Source organism: Oncorhynchus mykiss, chromosome 2, assembly GCF_057628025.1.
Source record: "Oncorhynchus mykiss isolate SJ-2025 chromosome 2, ASM5762802v1, whole genome shotgun sequence".
Classification (NCBI taxonomy): domain Eukaryota; kingdom Metazoa; phylum Chordata; class Actinopteri; order Salmoniformes; family Salmonidae; genus Oncorhynchus; species Oncorhynchus mykiss.
Window position 1 is genome coordinate 99303867 of NC_143023.1, and position 21600 is coordinate 99325466.

The window sequence follows — 21600 nt, forward strand, 5'->3', positions numbered from 1 at the left end:
CTGCCGTTATGCCCTTGATCAAGGCACTTAACCCTTCAACTGCTCCAGGGACGCTGCACCATGGCTGACCCAGTCTGGGGTGTGTTCTCAGGGGTTCTACTGGTGGTTTGTTTTTCCCCTCTCAAGCTCCTAGGAGCCACAGCAGTAGAAGACAAACTGCAGGAGGGGGTTCCTGAAACAATCGCCTGTTTGACCCTGGCCAACATCAAGATCTGGGTTCTCACTGGGGATAAGTTAGGTAAGCACCAATGAAGAGATGGACCAATGTCTTGAACCATCAAGTTTACTCCCTCTACAAATACCGTATTTTGGAGTACTACTGATATAGATTACTGCGTTGTTGGGAAAGAGCGTGCAGGAAAGGCATTTCACAGTAATATATTTGTATTCAATGTCAACGATACATTGACAATACTGAACATAAAATTTGGAGGTAACGAGACATATTCTGTGGTTTGCAGAGACGGCGATGAACATCGGCTACTCCTGCAACATGCTGAGAGACGATATGAACGAAGTGTTTATCATATCAGGACATTCTGTCTTAGAGGTGCAGCAGCAACTCAGGTTAGGCCTCATGGTCATGAAACAGACTCTCAGTCATGACTATACCTGCAGGTAATCAATCATCTGTGTCTGTTATTGCAGGCTTTCTGGGGTTTCAGGCGGGGTTTCTGTAAAGCACTTTGTGACAACTGATGATGGGGGTGGGGGGAAAAAAAGGGCTTTTATAAAAAATTAAAATAAAAACATTTGATTGATTGACCTGAATGTTAAAAAGTGAACCTGCTCCCTCAGCAGCTTTTTGTTTTTGAGAGTCAAAGTGAGCGCTGGCTGGCTGACTTGGTCACGTGACAAGGTCCCCCAGGGGAGTCCTTCCACTTTAGTTGGACTAAGAACTTGTTATTCTCCCAACAATTGATCCCAGAGGGAAGCTATCACCATGACAGCCAGTCAGCCAGCCAGTCAGCCAGCCAGTCAGCCAGTCAGTCAGCCAGCCAGCCAGCCAGCCAGCCAGCCAGCCAGTCAGCCAGCCAGCCAGCCAGCCAGCCAGCCAGTCAGCCAGTCAGCCAGCCAGCCAGCCAGTCAGCCAGTCAGCCAGCCAGTCAGCCAGCCAGCCAGTCAGCCAGTCAGCCAGTCAGCCAGCCAGTCAGCCAGCCAGCCAGTCAGCCAGCCAGCCAGCCAGTCAGCCAGCCAGTCAGCCAGCCAGTCAGCCAGCCAGCCAGTCAGTCAGTCAGCCAGCCAGTCAGCCAGCCAGCCAGCCAGTCAGCCAGCCAGCCAGCCAGTCAGTCAGCCAGTCAGCCAGCCAGCCAGTCAGCCAGCCAGCCAGCCAGCCAGCCAGTCAGCCAGCCAGCCAGTCAGCCAGTCAGCCAGCCAGCCAGTCAGCCAGCCAGCCAGTCAGCCAGCCCCGTTGGCCCAATCGGTTGTTTTTAATTTTTTATCTGAGTGAGAGGAAAAGAGAAATAATGAACAGTCATTGTAGTGTCCTTCTATTTCTATATTTGGACATTAAATTGACATTTTAGTCATCTAGCAGACTCTCTATATCCAGAGAGACTACCAGTTAGTGCATTCATCATATGGCAGCTAAGCGAGACAGTCGCATCTCACAGTCATAATAAGTAAATGTGTCCCAATGACATCTGTTTATGTCCCCCCTCCCCCACCACCACCACCCTCACTCTGTCTTTAGGAGTGCTAAGGAGCACATCCTGGGCCTGGGTAGAGTCAGCGGTACTGTAGATGTGGAGAAGACAGATGACTTCTCAGAGGATTCTGTATTTGAAGAAACCATAATAGCAGAGTATGCCTTAATCATCAATGGACACAGTCTGGTAAGGAGGCTCCTCTTTTGTTTCTCTACATATAATGAAATGGCTTGCCAAACCAGATGCCCGGACTATATTTTCATCCCTGTTGAATGTGTGTATGGGTGTGTGTCTATCTGGTAAGGACCGTTTAATATCTTTGTTCCTGTGGCGTCTGCTGATTCTGCTTAGTCTTTAATGAGCAGACTGCTGGTGATTAGGGAGTCTCCTAGCTCTGTGAGAAAGGCTGTCATTAAGACAACAGACAGACAGACAGACAGACAGACAGACAGACAGACAGACAGACAGACAGACAGACAGACAGACAGACAGACAGACTGCCCTTGCATGGGGAGTTGTTGGTTACCCAGGGTCCACATCCTGTCTCTGCTCTGCAAGAGGGCTGGGATGTTAAACACCACAGGACTGGTTAACATTGCAGGGTGGTGTTAATAGTGGTTTTAATAGGCCTAATGTGTCTGTGTCTCTGGCGGTGTTGTAGAGAAAGACACAAGATTACTTCCATTCTAACCAAAATGGACAATAAAATCTTATAATAAATGCATCTCTTTGTCTCCTCTCCTATTAACCCCCCTGTAGGCCCATGCCCTGGAGCCTGAGCTGGAGCAGGTCCTTCTGGAGACTGCCTGTCTGTGTAAGACAGTGATCTGCTGTAGGGTGACTCCCATGCAGAAGGCCCAGGTGGTGGAGCTGGTCAAGACGAACAAGATGGCTGTGACTCTGGCCATAGGAGACGGAGCCAATGACGTCAGCATGATCAAGAGTAATACATAGGTTACGTTATATTCATCTCGCGGTGTTGCTCAGTCACCAGCAGATATGAGCAGCAATGAACGGGGTTCACAGGATGTCAGGAAGGACACAAGATCGGTTGGAAAACAAAGTTCCTACATGAGAGTGCATGCTATCTTCTTTTATGTTCAATCATGAGTCTAAATACAAAATCGGGTGTGAATCTGATGTATGTTTCATGAGGAGAAGAGGATTTTGAGCAGTAGGGTTCAATATGCAAAGAATGAGTTGCTAATAGTTTCCTTGTTTTTTGAGATATCATTACAAATTCAATGTGCTTCATCTTAGGGACATCCATAATAGAGATGACAAGTTTCAAGTTGATAGGCCACTGTGGAGTGGATTTACAGTGGTTTAAATGGTACGTGTAAAATCAGATTTTTATGTCTAAAGACCAAATTTGGAGTGAATCTGAGAAGATTTTATATGATTATTTTAAGCGTTAGCGTTACACGGTGAAAAACGTGAATTGGTAACAGTTTTCTTATATTTTAAGAGATCAATACCAAACTTAACATGGTTTGTCATGGTAATGTCTTTGATTACCCTAAAAAGTTGCGAAGTGGATTTACATTGGTTTAAATGGATATGTAAAATCCATTAAAATTAATTCTAATGAAGTTGAAACTGATTTACTGCATTTCTATACAATTTAAAAACTCAAATGCTATTTGGAGAACATTTAAAAAACAGGCCAAAATGTCCCCAGCCGTTATCACATTGGTTACTGTAGCTTCATTCATCTCAGTCCATCAACAAACACATAGCCTATTAACTATACCATTAGGCGCTATACACACAAACTCAGATTAGCTCAGCACCAGGATTACAAACTTTAATTTAACATGTAGCAGTCTGTTAGCAGACATTTTCTTTTATGAACAAAAGGTAAACAAATACGCTTTTTTTTTGCAGTTTACAGCTAATTTTCTGCAATTCTACACATTTTGCCATGGGGTGGAGAGAAATGTCTGCAGTTTTACAGCTAATTTTCTGCAATTCTACACATTTTGCCATGGGGTGGAGAGAAATGTCTGCAGTTTTAAAGCTAATTTCCTGCAATTCTACACATTTTGCCATGACTATTGACATGTTACTATGATATCTGAGTAATAGTGACTAACAAAATCAACACAGGCCCCCTGGAAGTCAAGGCCCCTGGGCAAATGCAATATGTACGTGTACCTGATGGGTAATTCAGCCATGAATTTTCTACAAGTTGAGATAGGCTGGCTAGACTAAGAAGAGTAATTTAGGAATCTAAAAATGCTAATTGTGCGACTGTCAGTAAATGATATATAACAAAAGGAAGACTGCTGATGCACAACCAAGTTTCATTTTGAAATTGCACCTCCTATATTCTACTATTCTAAATAATAAATGTATTGCCAAAGCAAGTATAATGGATAAACAAAAGTGAAGTAAACAATAAAAAGTGAACAGTAAATATTACACTCACACAAGTTACAAGATAATAGAGACATTTCCAATATCATTTTATGTTTATGTAGTGTTGTAACGATATGCAAATAGTTAAAGGACAAAAGGGAAAATAAATAAACATAAATATGGGTTGTATTTAGAATGGTGTTTGTTCTTCACTGGTTGCCCTTTTCTCGTGGCAACAGGTCACACATCTTGCTGCTGTGATGGCACACTGTGGTATTTTACCCAATAGATATGTGAGTTTATCAAAATTGGATTTGTTTTTTCGAATTCTTTGTGGGTCTGTGTAATCTGATAGAAATATGTGTCTCTGATATGGTCATCATTTTAGCAGGAGGTTAGGAAGTGCAGCTCAGTTTCCACCTCATTTTGTGGGCGGTGTGCACATAGCTTGTCTTCTCTTGAGAGCCAGGTCTGTCTACGACGGCCTTTCTCAATAGCAAGGCTATGCTCACTGAGTCTGTACATAGTCAAAGCTTTCCTTAATTTTGGGTCAGTCACAGTGGTCAGGTATTCTGCCGCTGTGTACTCTCTGTTTAGGGCCAAATAGCATTCAACATGTAATTATCAAGTAATTATCTTTTTGTTTGGTTTGGTCTAGTTGTGTTGCTGTCCTGGGGCACTGTCTGTTTTTGTTGGTGAACAGAGCCCCAGGACCAGCTTGCTTAGGAGAAGCCAGGTTCATCTCTCTGTAGGTGATTTGTTATGGAAGGCTTTTTAGGTGGTTGTAGAATTTAACAGCTCTTTTCTGGATTTTGATAATTAGCGGGTTTCGGCCTAATTCCGCTCTGCATGCATTATTTGGTGTTTTACGTTGTACACATAGGATATTTTTGCTGAATTCTGCATGCAGAGTCTCAATTCGGTGTTTGTCCCATTTGGTGAATTCTTGGATGGTGAGCGGACCCCAGACCTCACAACCATAAAGGGCAATGGGTTCTATAACTAATTCAATTATTTTTAGCCAGATCCTAATTGGTATGTCAAATTTTATGTTCCTTTTGATGGCATAGAAGGAAAGGCCCTTCTTACCTTGTCTCTCAGATTGTTCACAGCTTTGTGGAAGTTAACTGTGGTGCTGATGTTTAAGCCAAGGTATGTATAGTTTTTTGTGTGCTCTAGGGCAATGGTGTCTAGATGGAATTTGTATTTGTGGTCCTGGCAACTGGACCTTTTTTGGAACTCATTATTTTTGTCTTACTGAGATTTACTGTCAGGGCCCAGGTCTGACAGAATCTGTGCAGAAGATCTTGGTGCTGCCTAAGGTCCTCCTTGGTCGGGGACAGAAGCACCAGATCATCAGCAAACAGTAGATATTTGACCTCAGATTCTATTAGGGTGAGGCCGGGTGCTGCAGACTGTTCTTGCGCCCTTGATAATTTGCTGATATATATGTTGAAGAGGGTGGGGCTTAAGCTGCATCCCTGTCTCACCCCACGGCCCTGTGGAAAGAAATGTGTGTGTTTTTTGCCAATTTTTGTTGTTTTTGTACATGGATTTTATAATGTCGTATGTTTTTCCACCAACACCACTTTCCATCAATTTGTATAGCAGACCCTCATGCCAAATTGAGTCAAAAGCTTTTTTGAAGTCAACAAAGCATGAGAAGACTTTGCCTTTGTTCTGATTTGTTTGTTTGCCAATTAGGGTGTGCAGGGTGAATACGTGGTCTGTCATACGATAGTTTTGTAAAAAGCCAATATGACATTTGCTCAGTACATTGTTTTCACTGAGGAAATGTACAAGTCTGCTGTTAATGATAATGCAGAGGATTTCCCCAAGGTTGCTGTTGACGCATATCCCACGGTAGTTATTGGGGTCAAATTTGTCTCCACTTTTGTGGATTGGGGTTATCAGTCCTTGGTTCCAAATATTAGGGAAATTGCCAGAGCTGAGGATGATGTTAAAGAGTTTAAGTATAGTCAATTGGAATTTGTTGTCTGTATATTTTATCATTTCATGCAGGGTCTCTCTCTCTCTCTCTGTCCAGCTGCTCATATAGGTGTAGGTATATCAGGTCAGGAGGGCATGCAGGCTGTGCTAGCCTCCGACTACTCCTTTGCCCAGTTCCGCTATCTGCAGCGTCTCCTGCTGGTCCACGGCCGCTGGTCCTATTTCCGCATGTGCAACTTCCTGTTCTACTTCTTCTACAAGAACTTTGCCTTCACCCTGGTGCACTTCTGGTTCGGCTTCTTCTGTGGTTTCTCAGCTCAGGTAATTAAAACAAAAAAAATAATATATAAATATATATTTTGGGAAAACGTAGGAACAAAATGTCCAAAGTCTCTTGAAAATAAAAAACAATAATCAGTTATAAATGCTATTGCATTGGGGCAAAGAACAATGCACCATTATAGTTCATCAACGTTTTATATTTGTAAACATTTTGTATAAAAAAAAATTCTTCACTTTATTCCTTCTTCTGTTCTTAGACGGTTTATGACCAGTGGTTTATCACTCTCTTCAATATAGTCTACACATCCCTGCCAGTTCTGGCCATGGGGCTTTTCGATCAGGTAAGAACTGGTAGAAACTACAGTCAATGGCAAACCGCCGAGCCTTCTTTCACTTTCCTTAACTTACTTACTTTCTTTCGTTTTTTTTCTTTTCAAGATTCTGCCAAGTCATACAGGTGAATATGTAATGTTTTTAGATACCCTTTGTCCTGTGTCCTAACAAAATACCCGTAGGAACTCTAAACCTCTAACTACCAATACCCCACCTAAACCTTAATTACTACCCTTGTCCTCACCCAACTCTAACTCAATATCATTTAGAGTCGGTAAACTGACCAGGACACAGGTTAAGCCTAGTTCTGAACTAAAAAGCCTACCCAATGGAGAAAGTCCATTAAAGTGCTTATTAGTCCAGGACTTAAGTTAAATCTGTATCTGGGAAACCAGACAATGTAATCCAGCGCACACACACCTCTCATCACAACAACTCTTTTCATCCCCAGGATGTGAACGAAGCCAACAGCCACCGCTACCCTAGCCTGTACCGTCCAGGACAGCTCAATGTCCTGTTCAACAAGAGACAGTTCTTCCTGTGTACGCTGCAGGGGGTGGGCACCTCCTTCCTCCTCTTCTTCATCCCCTACGGAGCCTTCTGCCTCGTCGCCAGGGACGACGGATCACACATCTCAGACCAGCAGGCTTTCGCCGTCATCATATCAACATCCTTGGTCATAGTGGTGAGCGTTCAGGTAAGAGACATAGTCAGATGGCTCATTCATCACAAAACCCACTGATATTGCCAACTACTTTAATGATTTTTTTAATTGGCAAGATTAGCAAACTTAGGCATGACATGCCAGCAACAAACATGGACAATACACATCCAAGTATAGCTGACCAAATTATGAAAGACAAGCTTTGTAATTTTGAATTCCTTAAAGTCAGTGTGAAAGAGGTGAAAAAATTATGGATGTCTATTAACAATGACACAGGGGTCTGACACGTGGATGGAAAATTACTGAGGATAATAGCGGACGATATTGCAACTCCTATTTGCCATTTATTCAATTTAAGCCTGCAGGAAAGTGTGTTGCCCTCAGGCCTGGAGGGAAGCAAAAGTAATTCCCCTACCTAAGAATAGTAAAGCCTCCTTAACTGGCTCAAATAACCAACCAATCATCCTGTTACCAACCCTTAGTACATTTTTGGAAAACAAATGTGTTGTGTTCTTTAATAATTTAATTTATTATTATTATTAATAATAAATAATTTAGTCTGCTGCTGGAAAAAAGTATGTGTCATGGCTTTACACCCCGTGCTATATTGTGGATAAAGAGTTACCTGTTTAACAGCTTTAATGGAAGCCTCTCCAACAAAATCCAGGTAGAATCAGGAATTCCCCAGGGCAGCTGTCTAGGCCCCTTACTTTTTAAAATCTTTACTACCGACATGGCTTTGAGGAAAGCCAGTGTGTCTATGTATGCAGATGACTCAACACTATACACGTCAGCTACCACAGCGATTGAAATGAGAGCAACACTCAAAGAGCTGCAGTTAGTTTCAGAGTGGGTGGCAATGAATAAGTTAGTCCTAAATATTTCAAAAACTAAAAGCATTGTATTTGGGACAAATCATTCACTAAACCCTAAACCTGAACTAAATATTGTAATGAATAATGTGGAAATTGAGCAAGTTGAGGAGACTAAACTGCTTGGAGTAAACTGTCATAGACAAAACTATATTAAATATTGATACAACATCTAAGATGGGGAGAAGTCTATCCATAATAAAGCGCTGCTCTACCTTCTTAACAACACTGTCAACAAGGCAGGTCCTACAGGCCCTAGTTTCTACCTTCTTAACAACACTGTCAACAAGGCAGGTCCTACAGGCCCTAGTTTCTACCTTCTTAACAACACTGTCAACAAGGCAGGTCCTACAGGCCCTAGTTTCTACCTTCTTAACAACACTATCAACAAGGCAGGTCCTACAGGCCCTAGTTTCTACCTTCTTAACAGCACTATCAACAAGGCAGGTCCTACAGGCCCTAGTTTCTACCTTCTTAACAACACTATCAACAAGGCAGGTCCTACAGGCCCTAGTTTCTACCTTCTTAACAACACTATCAACAAGGCAGGTCCTACAGGCCCTAGTTTCTACCTTCTTAACAACACTATCAACAAGGCAGGTCCTACAGGCCCTAGTTTCTACCTTCTTAACAACACTATCAACAAGGCAGGTCCTACAGGCCCTAGTTTCTACCTTCTTAACAACACTATCAACAAGGCAGGTCCTACAGGCCCTAGTTTCTACCTTCTTAACAACACTATCAACAAGGCAGATCCTACAGGCCCTAGTTTCTACCTTCTTAACAACACTATCAACAAGGCAGGTCCTACAGGCTCTAGTTTCTACCTTCTTAACAACACTATCAACAAGGCAGGTCCTACAGGCCCTAGTTTCTACCTTCTTAACAGCACTATCAACAAGGCAGGTCCTACAGGCCCTAGTTTCTACCTTCTTAACAACACTGTCAACAGGGCAGGTCCTACAGGCCCTAGTTTCTACCTTCTTAACAACACTATCAACAAGACAGGTCCTACAGGCCCTAGTTTCTACCTTCTTAACAACACTGTCAACAGGGCAGGTCCTACAGGCCCTAGTTTCTACCTTCTTAACAACACTGTCAACAAGGCAGGTCCTACAGGCCCTAGTTTATACCTTCTTAACAACACTATCAACAAGGCAGGTCCTACAGGCCCTAGTTTCTACCTTCTTAACAACACTGTCAACAAGGCAGGTCCTACAGGCCCTAGTTTCTACCTTCTTAACAACACTATCAACAAGGCAGGTCCTACAGGCCCTAGTTTCTACCTTCTTAACAACACTATCAACAAGGCAGGTCCTACAGGCCCTAGTTTCTACCTTCTTAACAACACTGTCAACAAGGCAGGTCCTACAGGCCCTAGTTTCTACCTTCTTAACAACACTATCAACAAGGCAGGTCCTACAGGCCCTAGTTTCTACCTTCTTAACAACACTATCAACAAGGCAGGTCCTACAGGCCCTAGTTTCTACCTTCTTAACAACACTGTCAACAAGGCAGGTCCTACAGGCCCTAGTTTCTACCTTCTTAACAACACTGTCAACAAGGCAGGTCCTACAGGCCCTAGTTTCTACCTTCTTAACAACACTATCAACAAGGCAGGTCCTACAGGCCCTAGTTTCTACCTTCTTAACAACACTGTCAACAAGGCAGGTCCTACAGGCCCTAGTTTTGTCGCACCTGGACTACTGTTCAGTCTTGTGGTCAGTTGCCAATTGGCTCAGAACAGGGCAGCACGGTTGGCCCTTGGATGTACACAGAGAGATAACATTAATAATGTGTATGTCAATCTCTCCTGGCTGAAAGTGGAGGAGAGATTGACTTCATCACTACTTGTCTTTGTGAGATGTTGAATGCACCAAGCTGTCTGTTTAAACTGCTGGCACACAGCTCAGACACCCATACATACCCCACAAGACATGTCACCAGAGGTCTCTTCACAGTCCCCAAGTCCAGAACAGACTATGGGAGGCGCACAGTACTACATAGAGCCATGACTACATGGAACTCTATTCCACAGTACTACATAGAGCCATGACTACATGGAACTCTATTCCACAGTACTACATAGAGCCATGACTACATGGAACTCTATTCCACAGTACTACATAGAGCCATGACTACATGGAACTCTATTCCACAGTACTACATAGAGACATGACTACATGGAACTCTATTCCACATCAAGTAACTGATGCAAGCAGTACAATTAGATGTAAAAAACAGATAAATATATACCTTATGGAACAACGGGGACTCTAAAGAGACACATACATAGACACATGCATACACACACACACACACACACACACACACAATAACATTTCTCTCTGCTACCACACGGCAAGCGGTACAGAAGCACCAAGTGTAGTTCCAAGAGGCTTCTAAACAGCTTCTACCCCCCAAGCCATAAGACTCCTGAATGTCTAATCAAATGGCTACCCCCCCTCCCCCCTCCCCTTTACGCTGCTGCTACTCTCTGTTATTATCTATTTATTTATTATCTATGCATAGTCACTTTAATAACTCTACCTACATGTACATATTACCTCAATTACCTCGACTAACCAGTGCCCCCTGTATATAGCCCCCGCACATTGACTCTGTACCGGTACCCCCTGTATATAGCCTCCACATTGACTCTGTACAGTAATACCCTGTATATAGCCTCCACATTGACTCTGTACCGGTACCCCCTGTATATAGTCTCCACATTGACTCTGTACCGGTACCCCCTGTATATAGCCTCCACATTGACTCTGTACCGGTACCCCCTGTATATAGCCTCCACATTGACTCTGTACAGTAAGACCCTGTATATAGCCTCCACATTGACTCTGTACCGGTACCCCCTGTATATAGTCTCCACATTGACTCTGTACCGTAACCCCCTGTATATAGCCTCCACATTGACTCTGTACCGGTACCCCATGTATATAGTCTCCACATTGACTCTGTACCGGTACTCCCTGTATATAGCCTCCACATTGACTCTGTACCGGTACCCCCTGTATTTAGTCTCGCTATTACTATTTTACTGCTGCTCTTTAATGACTTCCTAGTTCCTTTTAATTGTTCATTTTGCATTGTTGGTTAGCGAATTGTAAGTAAGCACATCACTGTAAGGTGTAAGGTGCTACACCTGTTGCACATGTGACTAATATAATTGTATTTTATTTGATACGCACTGATGTACACATGTGGATTTTGTGTTGTAGATATGTGGTAGTAGAGTAGTGGCCTGAGGGCACACACTCAGTGTGTTGTAGATATGTGGTAGTAGAGTAGTGGCCTGAGGGCACACACTCAGTGTGTTGTAGATATGTGGTAGTAGAGTAGTGGCCTGAGGGCACACACTCAGTGTGTTGTAGATATGTGGTAGTAGAGTAGTGGCCTGAGGGCACACACTCAGTGTGTTGTAGATATGTGGTAGTAGAGTAGTGGCCTGAGGGCACACACTCAGTGTGTTGTAGATATGTGGTAGTAGAGTAGTGGCCTGAGGGCACACACTCAGTGTGTTGTAGATATGTGGTAGTAGAGTAGTGGCCTGAGGGCACACACTCAGTGTGTTGTAGATATGTGGTAGTAGAGTAGTGGCCTGAGGGCACACACTCAGTGTGTTGTAGATATGTGGTAGTAGAGTAGGGGCCTGAGGGCACACACTCAGTGTGTTGTAGATATGTGGTAGTAGAGTAGTGGCCTGAGGGCACACACTCAGTGTGTTGTAGATATGTGGTAGTAGAGTAGTGGCCTGAGGACACACACTCAGTGTGTTGTAGATATGTGGTAGTAGAGTAGGGGCCTGAGGGCACACACTCAGTGTGTTGTAGATATGTGGTAGTAGAGTAGTGGCCTGAGGACACACACTCAGTGTGTTGTAGATATGTGGTAGTAGAGTAGTGGCCTGAGGGCACACACTCAGTGTGTTGTAGATATGTGGTAGTAGAGTAGTGGCCTGAGGGCACACACTCAGTGTGTTGTAGATATGTGGTAGTAGAGTAGTGGCCTGAGGGCACACACTCAGTGTGTTGTAGATATGTGGTAGTAGAGTAGTGGCCTGAGGGCACACACTCAGTGTTGTGAAATCTGTTGTGAATGTATTGTAATGTTTTTCAAATGTATAGCATCCTTCATTTTGCTGGAGCCCAGGAAGAGTAGCTGCTGCCTTGGCAGGAACTAATGGGGATCCATAATAAACCCCAGGAAGAGTAGCTGCTGCCTTGGCAGGAACTAATGGGGATCCATAATAAACCCCAGGAAGAGTAGCTGCTACCTTGGCAGGAACTAATGGGGATCCATAATAAACCCCAGGAAGAGTAGCTGCTGCCTTGGCAGGAACTAATGGGGATCCATAATAAACCCCAGGAAGAGTAGCTGCTGCCTTGGCAGGAACTAATGGGGATCCATAATAAACCCCAGGAAGAGTAGCTGCTGCCTTGGCAGGAACTAATGGGGATCCATAATAAACCCCAGGAAGAGTAGCTGCTACCTTGGCTGGAACTAATGGGGATCCATAATAAACCCCAGGAAGAGTAGCTGCTCCCTTGGCAGGAACTAATGGGGATCCATAATAAACCCCAGGAAGAGTAGCTGCTGCCTTGGCAGGAACTAATGGGGATCCATAATAAACCCCAGCAAGAGTAGCTGCTGCCTTGGCAGGAACTAATGGGGATCCATAATAAACCCCAGGAAGAGTAGCTGCTGCCTTGCCAGGAACTAATGGGGATCCATAATAAACCCCAGGAAGAGTAGCTGCTGCCTTGGCAGGAACTAATGGGGATCCATAATAAACCCCAGGAAGAGTAGCTGCTGCCTTGGCAGGAACTAATGGGGATCCATAATAAACCCCAGGAAGAGTAGCTGCTGCCTTGGCAGGAACTAATGGGGATCCATAATAAACCCCAGGAAGAGTAGCTGTTGCCTTGGCGGGAACTAATGGGGATCCATAATAAACCCCAGGAGGATTAGCTGCTACCTTGGCAGGAACTAATGGGGATTCATAATAAACCCCAGGAAGAGTAGCTGCTGCCTTGGCAGGAACTAATGGGGATCCATAATAAACCCCAGGAAGAGTAGCTGCTACCTTGGCTGGAACTAATGGGGATCCATAATAAACCCCAGGAAGAGTAGCTGCTGCCTTGGCAGGAACTAATGGGGATCCATAATAAACCCCAGGAAGAGTAGCTGCTGCCTTGGCAGGAACTAATGGGGATCCATAATAAACCCCAGCAAGAGTAGCTGCTGCCTTGGCAGGAACTAATGGGGGTCCATAATAAACCCCAGGAAGAGTAGCTGCTGTCTTGGCAGGAACTAATGGGGATCCATAATAAACCCCAGGAAGAGTAGCTGCTGCCTTGGCAGGAACTAATGGGGATCCATAATAAACCCCAGGAAGAGTAGCTGCTGCCTTGGCAGGAACTAATGGGGATCCATAATAAACCCCAGGAAGAGTAGCTGCTGCCTTGGCAGGAACTAATGGGGATCCATAATAAACCCCAGCAAGAGTAGCTGCTGCCTTGGCAGGAACTAATGGGGGTCCATAATAAACCCCAGGAAGAGTAGCTGCTGTCTTGGCAGGAACTAATGGGGATCCATAATAAACCCCAGGAAGAGTAGCTGCTGCCTTGGCAGGAACTAATGGGGATCCATAATAAACCCCAGGAAGAGTAGCTGCTGCCTTGGCAGAAACTAATGGGGATCCATAATAAACCCCAGGAAGTGTAGCTGCTGCCTTGACAGGAACTAATGGGGATCCATAATAAACCCCATGAAGAGTAGCTGCTGCCTTGGCAGGAACTAATGGGGATCCATAATAAACCCCAGGAAGAGTAGCTGCTGCCTTGGCAGGAACTAATGGGGATCCATAATAAACCCCAGCAAGAGTAGCTGCTGCCTTGGCAGGAACTAATGGGGGTCCATAATAAACCCCAGGAAGAGTAGCTGCTGTCTTGGCAGGAACTAATGGGGATCCATAATAAACCCCAGGAAGAGTAGCTGCTGCCTTGGCAGGAACTAATGGGGATCCATAATAAACCCCAGGAAGAGTAGCTGCTGCCTTGGCAGGAACTAATGGGGATCCATAATAAACCCCAGGAAGAGTAGCTGCTGCCTTGCCAGGAACTAATGGGGATCCATAATAAACCCCAGGAAGAGTAGCTGCTGCCTTGGCAGGAACTAATGGGGATCCATAATAAACCCCAGGAAGAGTAGCTGCTGCCTTGGCAGGAACTAATGGGGATCCATAATAAACCCCAGGAAGAGTAGCTGCTGCCTTGGCAGGAACTAATGGGGATCCATAATAAACCCCAGGAAGAGTAGCTGTTGCCTTGGCGGGAACTAATGGGGATCCATAATAAACCCCAGGAAGAGTAGCTGCTGCCTTGGCAGGAACTAATGGGGATTCATAATAAACCCCAGGAAGAGTAGCTGCTGCCTTGACAGGAACTAATCCATAATAAATATAAATACAAGCCTGTTATGTCTGTAGGTTGACATTTTCTGGGCCGTATCCAGCTCACATCTACAGTATGTTAGGTGTTCAGGTGAGTACGGTAGGTGACTTGTTCAAACCTTCCTGGGTTTTGTGTTAGTTTTTGTTTTGATACCTCGTGCCTTGGTTGCTATAGCAAAGATATATAAATGATTCATCAGAAGAAACATCAGAAAATGCCCCCAGGCTCTGTTAGTGGACGATGGCCAGGTGAATGGTTATTCTCAAACCATGCATTATAAACTAACTAACTAACTCAAATCTAACTTACAAGATGTGAACATGTCACTGTTTACTGATATGTGATATGAACACGTAGTTGTTTTGTTCGGTTACAGATTGGACTGGACACCTACTATTGGACAGCTGTGAATCACGTATTTGTGTGGGGTAGCCTGGCTGTCTACTTTGCCATTCTATTCGCTATGCACAGTGATGGTCTCTTCAGCATATTCCCCAGCCATTTTCCTTTCATTGGTAAGTCAGTCAATCAATCACATGTATTTATAAAGCAGGTTTCACATCAGTGCTTTACAGTAACCTAGTGTAATTCAGTAACCTCATGTAATACATTAACCTAGTGTTATTCAGTTTTAAATCTAGAGTACAATAATGATAGATGAAATTGTACAAATATGCAGAGCATTTTTTTGAGTCCGAGGGTATTTTTGTTGTGTTTTTTTCAGGCACAGCCCGTAACTGTCTGACTCAGAAGAGTGTGTGGCTGGTTATAATGCTGACCACTGTGGCGTGTGTCATGCCAGGGTTGGCAGTCCGCTTTCTGAAGACAGACCTTTACCCCACCCTGACAGACAAGGTAAAGGGAACTTGATTGACAGACGCCGTAACCACTAGGAACAGGGGAAACATCACACTAAACCAATGAAAAGACGTACAATACCTTCAGAAAGTATTCATACCACTTCACTTATTCCACATCTTGTTGTGTTACAGCCTGAATTCAGAATGGATTACTTATTTCTTCTCTCACCCATCTATACTCAATACCCCATACTGACAAAGTAAAAACATGTTTAAAAAAACAAACATTTTAGTTAATTTATTAAAAATGAAAAACAGAAATATCACAATTAAATAAGTACACTCAGCAAAAAAAAAAGACTGTCAACTGTGTTTATTTTCAGCAAACTTAAAATGTGTAAATCTTTGTATGAACATAAACAAGATTCAACAACTGAGACATAAACTGAACAAGTTCCACAGACACGTGACTAACTGAAATGGAATAATGTGTCTCTGAACAAAAGGGGGGTCAAAATAACAAAAGTAACAGTCAGTATCTGGTGTGGCCACCAGCTGCATTAAGTACCTCAGTGCATCTCCTCATGGACTGCACCAGATTTTTCAGTTTTTGCTGTGAGATGTTACCACACTCTTCCACCAAGGCACCTGTAAGTTCCTGGACATTTCTGTGGGGAATTGCCCTAGCCCTTCCCCTCCGATCCAACAGGTCCCAGATGTGCTCAATTAGATTGAGATCTGGGTTCTTTGCTGGCCATGGCAGAACACTGACAATCCTGTCTTGCAGGAAATCACGCACAGAACGAGCAGTATGGCTGGTGGCATTGTCATGCTGGAGGGTCATGTCAGGATGAGCCTGCAGGAAGGGAACCACATGAGGGAGGAGGTTGTCTTCCCTTTAATGCACAGCGTTGAGATTAACTGCAATGACAACAAGCTCAGTCCCATGATGCTGTGACACACCGCCCAAGACCATGACGGACCCTCCACCTCCAAATCGATCCCGCTCCAGAGTACAGGCCTCAGTGTAAAGCTCATTTCATCGATGATAAACGCGAATCCGACCATTACCTCTGGTGAGACAAAACCGTGACTCGTCAGTGAAGAGCACTTTTTGCCAGTCCTGTCTGGTCCAGCGACGGTGGGTTTGTGCCCATAGGCGGCGTTGTTGCCTGTGATGTCTGGTGAGGACCTGCCTTATACAACAGGCCTACAACCCTCAGTCCAGCCTCTCTCAGCTTATTGCGGACAGTCTGAGCACTGATGGAGGGATTGGGCGTGCCTGGTGTTACTCGGGCAGTTGTTGTTGCCATCCTGTACCTGTCTCACAGGTGTGGTGTTCGGATGTACCGATCCTGTACAGATGTTGTTACACGTGGTCTGCCACTGCGAGGACGATCAGCTGTCCGTCCTGTCTCCCTGTAGCGCTGTCTTAGGCATCTCACAGTACGGACATTGCAATTTATTGCCCTGGCAACATCTGCAGTCCTCATGCCTCCTTGCAGCATGCCTGAGGCGCGTTCACGCAGATGAGCAGGGACTCTGGGCATTTTTCTTTTGTTGTTTTTCAGAGTCAGTAGAAAGGCCCCTTTAGTGTCCTAAGTTTTCATAACTGGGACCTTAATTGCCTACCGTCTGTAAGCTGTCAGTGTCTTAACGACCGTTCCACAAGTGCATGTTCATTCATTGTTTATGGTTCATTGAACAAGCATGGGAAACAGTGTTTAAACCCTTTACAATGAAGATCTGTGAAGTTATTTGGATTTTTACGAATTATCTTTGAAAGACAGGGTCCTGAAAAAGGGTTGTCTTTTTTTGTTTGTTGTTTATTTACACCCCTGAGAACATACATGTTAGAATCACCTTTGACTGCAGTTACACATGCAAGTCTTTCTGGGTAAGTCTCTAAGAGCTTTGCACACCTATATTGTACAATATTTGCTCATTATTATTTTCAAAATTCTTAAAGATTTGTCAAATTGGTTGTTGATCACTGCTAGACAACCATTTTCAAGTCTTGCCATAGATTGTCCAGCAGATTTAAGTCAAAACTGTAACTAGGCTTCTCAGGAACATTCAATGTTGTCTTGGGAAGCAACTCCAGTGTATATTTGTCCTTGTGTTTGAGGTTATTGTCCTGCTGAAAGGTGAATGTGTCTCCCAGTGTCTGTTGGAAAAGCATTCCTCTAGGATTTTGCCTGTGCTTAGCTCTATTACGTTTCTTTGTATCCTAAATAACTCTCTAGACCTTGCCAATGACAAGCATACCCACAACATGATGCAGCCACCACCATGCTTGAAAATATGAAGAGTGGTACTCTGTGATGTGTTGTGTTGGATTTGCCCCAAACATAACGCTTTGTATTCAGGACAAAAATGTAATTTCTTTGCCACATGTTTTGCAGTATTACTGCCATATTTAGTGCCTTATTGCAAACAGTATGCATATTTTGGAATATATTTTTGTATGTACATGCTTACTTCTTTTCACTCTGTTATTTAGGTTAGTATTGTGGAGTAACTATAATGTTGTTTATCCATCCTCAGTTTTCTCCTATCACAGCCATTAAACTCTGTAACTGTTTTAAAGTCTCCATTGGTCTTATGGTGAAATCCCTGAGCGGTTTCCTTCCTTTCCGACAACTTCCTTCCTTTCCGACAACGAGTTAGGAAGGACGCCTGTATCTTTGTAGTGACTGGGGTGTATTGAGACACCATCCAAAGTGTAATGAATAACTTAGCCATGCTCAAAGGGATATTCAATGTCTGCTTTTTTTATAACCAATAGCTGCCCTTCTTTATGAGACATTAGACGTTACACGTGGTCTGCCACTGCGAGGACGATCAGCTGTCCGTCCTGTCTCCCTGTAGCGCTGTCTTAGGCGTCTCACAGTACGGACATTGCAATTTATTGCCCTGGCAACATCTGCAGTCCTCATGCCTCCTTGCAGCATGCCTGAGGCATGTTCACGCAGATGAGCAGGGACCCTGGACATCTATCTTTTGTTGTTTTTCAGTCGGTAGAAAGGCCCCTGTCTTGCATCAAGACATTGGAAAACCGCCCTGGACTTTGTGGTTGAATCTGTGTTTGAAATGTTAGAGTGTTGGGCCAGTAACCAGCAGGTAGCCTAGTGGTCAGAGTGTTGGGCCAGTAACCAGCAGGTAGCCTAGTGGTCAGAGTGTTGGGCCAGTAACCAGCAGGTAGCCTAGTGGTCAGAGTGTTGGGCCAGTAACCAGCAGGTAGCCTAGTGGTCAGAGTGTTGGGCCAGTAACCAGCAGGTAGCCTAGTGGTCAGAGTATTGGGCCAATAACCAGCAGGTAGCCTAGTGGTTAGAATGTTGGGCCAGTAACCAGCAGGTAGCCTAGTGGTTAGAGTGTTGGGCCAGTAACCAGCAGGTAGCCTCATGGTTAGAGTGTTGGGCCAGTAACCAGCAGGTAGCCTAGTGGTTAGAGTGTTGGGCCAGTAACCAGCAGGTAGCCTAGTGGTCAGAGTGTTGGGCCAGTAACCAGCAGGTAGCCTAGTGGTCAGAGTGTTGGGCCAGTAACCAGCAGGTAGCCTAGTGGTCAGAGTGTTGGGCCAGTAACCAGCAGGTAGCCTAGTGGTCAGAGTGTTGGGCCAGTAACCAGCAGGTAGCCTAGTGGTCAGAGTGTTGGGCCAGTAACCAGCAGGTAGCCTAGTGGTCAGAGTGTTGGGCCAGTAACCAGCAGGTAGCCTAGTGGTCAGAGTTTTGGGCCAGTAACCAGTAGGTAGCCTAGTGGTCAGAGTGTTGGGCCAGTAACCAGCAGGTTGCCTAGTGGTCATAGTGTTGGGCCAGTAACCAGTAGGTAGCCTAGTGGTCAGAGTGTTGGGCCAGTAACCAGCAGGTAGCCTAGTGGTCAGAGTTTTGGGCCAGTAACCAGTAGGTAGCCTAGTGGTCAGAGTGTTGGGCCAGTAACCAGCAGGTTGCCTAGTGGTCATAGTGTTGGGCCAGTAACCAGCAGGTAGCCTAGTGGTCAGAGTGTTGGGCCAGTAACCAGTAGGTAGCCTAGTGGTCAGAGTTTTGGGCCAGTAACCAGTAGGTAGCCTAGTGGTCAGAGTTTTGGGCCAGTAACCAGTAGGTAGCCTAGTGGTCAGAGTGTTGGGCCAGTAACCAGCAGGTTGCCTAGTGGTCAGAGTGTTGGGCCAGTAACCAGCAGGTAGCCTAGTGGTCAGAGTGTTGGGCCAGTAACCAGCAGGTAGCCTAGTGGTCAGAGTGTTGGGCCAGTAACCAGCAGGTAGCCTAGTGGTCAGAGTGTTGGGCCAGTAACCAGCACGTAGCCTAGTGGTCAGAGTGTTGGGCCAGTAACCAGCAGGTAGCCTAGTGGTCAGAGTGTTGGGCCAGTAACCAGCAGGTAGCCTAGTGGTCAGAGTGTTGGGCCAGTAACCAGCAGGTAGCCTAGTGGTCAGAGTGTTGGGCCAGTAACCAGCAGGTAGCCTAGTGGTCAGAGTTTTGGGCCAGTAACCAGTAGGTAGCCTAGTGGTCAGAGTGTTGGGCCAGTAACCAGCAGGTTGCCTAGTGGTCATAGTGTTGGGCCAGTAACCAGTAGGTAGCCTAGTGGTCAGAGTGTTGGGCCAGTAACCAGCAGGTAGCCTAGTGGTCAGAGTTTTGGGCCAGTAACCAGTAGGTAGCCTAGTGGTCAGAGTGTTGGGCCAGTAACCAGCAGGTTGCCTAGTGGTCATAGTGTTGGGCCAGTAACCAGCAGGTAGCCTAGTGGTCAGAGTGTTGGGCCAGTAACCAGTAGGTAGCCTAGTGGTCAGAGTTTTGGGCCAGTAACCAGTAGGTAGCCTAGTGGTCAGAGTTTTGGGCCAGTAACCAGTAGGTAGCCTAGTGGTCAGAGTGTTGGGCCAGTAACCAGCAGGTTGCCTAGTGGTCAGAGTGTTGGGCCAGTAACCAGCAGGTAGCCTAGTGTTCAGAGTGTTGGGCCAGTAACCAGCAGGTAGCCTAATGGTCAGAGTGTTGGGCCAGTGACCGAACGGTTGCTGGATCGAATCCCCGATCCGACAAGGTAAAAAATCTGTCGTTCTGCCCCCTGAGCAAGGCAGTTAACCCAATGTTCCCCGGGGCGCTGAAGAAGACGTAGATGTTGATTAAGACAGCCCCCCACCTCTCTGATTCAGAGGGGTTGGGTTAAATGTGGAAGACACATTTCAATTGAATGTATTCAGTTGTACAACTGACTAGGTATCCCCTTTTCTCACTATCATATAGTCAGCAGACAAAGCCAGTTGACACCCGAGAACATGCACAGGAATAATTTCATATTAAATTGATTATGACAGTAGCCAGGTTATGCAACAGTATGCTTATCTTAATTGGCATAAGGACAGAATTGAAGTAAGTATATGATTAAGCACTGATTAAAACATCTGGTTGTCTGAGCAATCTTTCAAATTATTAGTATGTGTAAACAGCTTAATCAGCGGTCCAGTGGTGCATGTGATCTGAACATGTGATCTGAACATGTGATCTGAACATGTGATCTGAATATGTGATCTGAACATGTCCCAGAATCTGTCAGCTCAACCTCCCTCTGTAATACGTGATTGAAGTGAGTTCGGGAAAAACTGGAAGTATGACTCTTATCATTCGTTTTCACATACAAACTTTGTATGTCCGAACTCAGACTCAAATAGGCTTTGCAAAAAATGTCACTACTATAAAATGGTCGCTGTGGTAGAGCATTTATTTTGATTGGTGATTTTCTGCAATCAGGTAGCCTAATTTCAGATGTTCAGATGTTCTTCATGCTAAGCATGTAAACGTTTTTTTAAACAAACTATTATATTAATCTGACTATCCACAATAACGGTACTCTCTGTTGTTGTCCTCCTTCCCCAGGTGCGGAGCCTGCAGCAGGCCAGCAGAAAGCTGGGTCCCAAGGAGCAGAACCTGAGACGTGTTCGGAGGACCAGCTCCCGGCGCTCAGCCTACGCCTTCTCCCACCAACAGGGCTATGGAGAGCTCATAACCTCAGGGAAGAACATGAAGGTCTGTCAAATAAACTAATACAAAATAAAAAAATATGTTGTGTAGTGCCAAAACATCAGTTCTCCTCTCTCCATTCTATTTAAAAAAAAAGAGTTCCCCATGGGAGAACCCTTTGATGAACCCTTTTGGGTTCGAGATAGAATACTTTTTAAGTTCCACGTAGAACCCTCTGTGAAAAGGGTTCTTCTATATGAAACCCAAAAGGCTTCTT

General features: G+C 44.8%; 1 protein-coding gene across 8 annotated transcripts in view; it reads left to right on the forward strand.

The window, feature by feature from the left end:
• Positions 1 to 21600, forward strand: part of atp8b4 (ATPase phospholipid transporting 8B4) — a 73103-nt gene that overhangs the window by 47870 nt on the left and 3633 nt on the right. For 4 of the 8 annotated variants that reach the window (XM_036960619.2, XM_036960636.2, XM_090213827.1 and 1 more), the window contains 10 exons: positions 127 to 238; positions 462 to 567; positions 1694 to 1835; positions 2409 to 2592; positions 6058 to 6281; positions 6500 to 6583; positions 7027 to 7272; positions 14958 to 15096; positions 15306 to 15436; positions 21240 to 21389. In XM_036960619.2, coding sequence (XP_036816514.2) covers positions 127 to 238; positions 462 to 567; positions 1694 to 1835; positions 2409 to 2592; positions 6058 to 6281; positions 6500 to 6583; positions 7027 to 7272; positions 14958 to 15096; positions 15306 to 15436; positions 21240 to 21389 — 1518 coding nt within the window. Of the gene's footprint in view, positions 1 to 126; positions 239 to 461; positions 568 to 1693; positions 1836 to 2408; positions 2593 to 6057; positions 6282 to 6499; positions 6584 to 6680; positions 6700 to 7026; positions 7273 to 14957; positions 15097 to 15305; positions 15437 to 21239; positions 21390 to 21600 lie in introns of all 8 variants that reach the window. The other 4 variants (XM_090213854.1, XM_036960628.2, XM_090213832.1 and 1 more) reach the window with 2 other exon arrangements.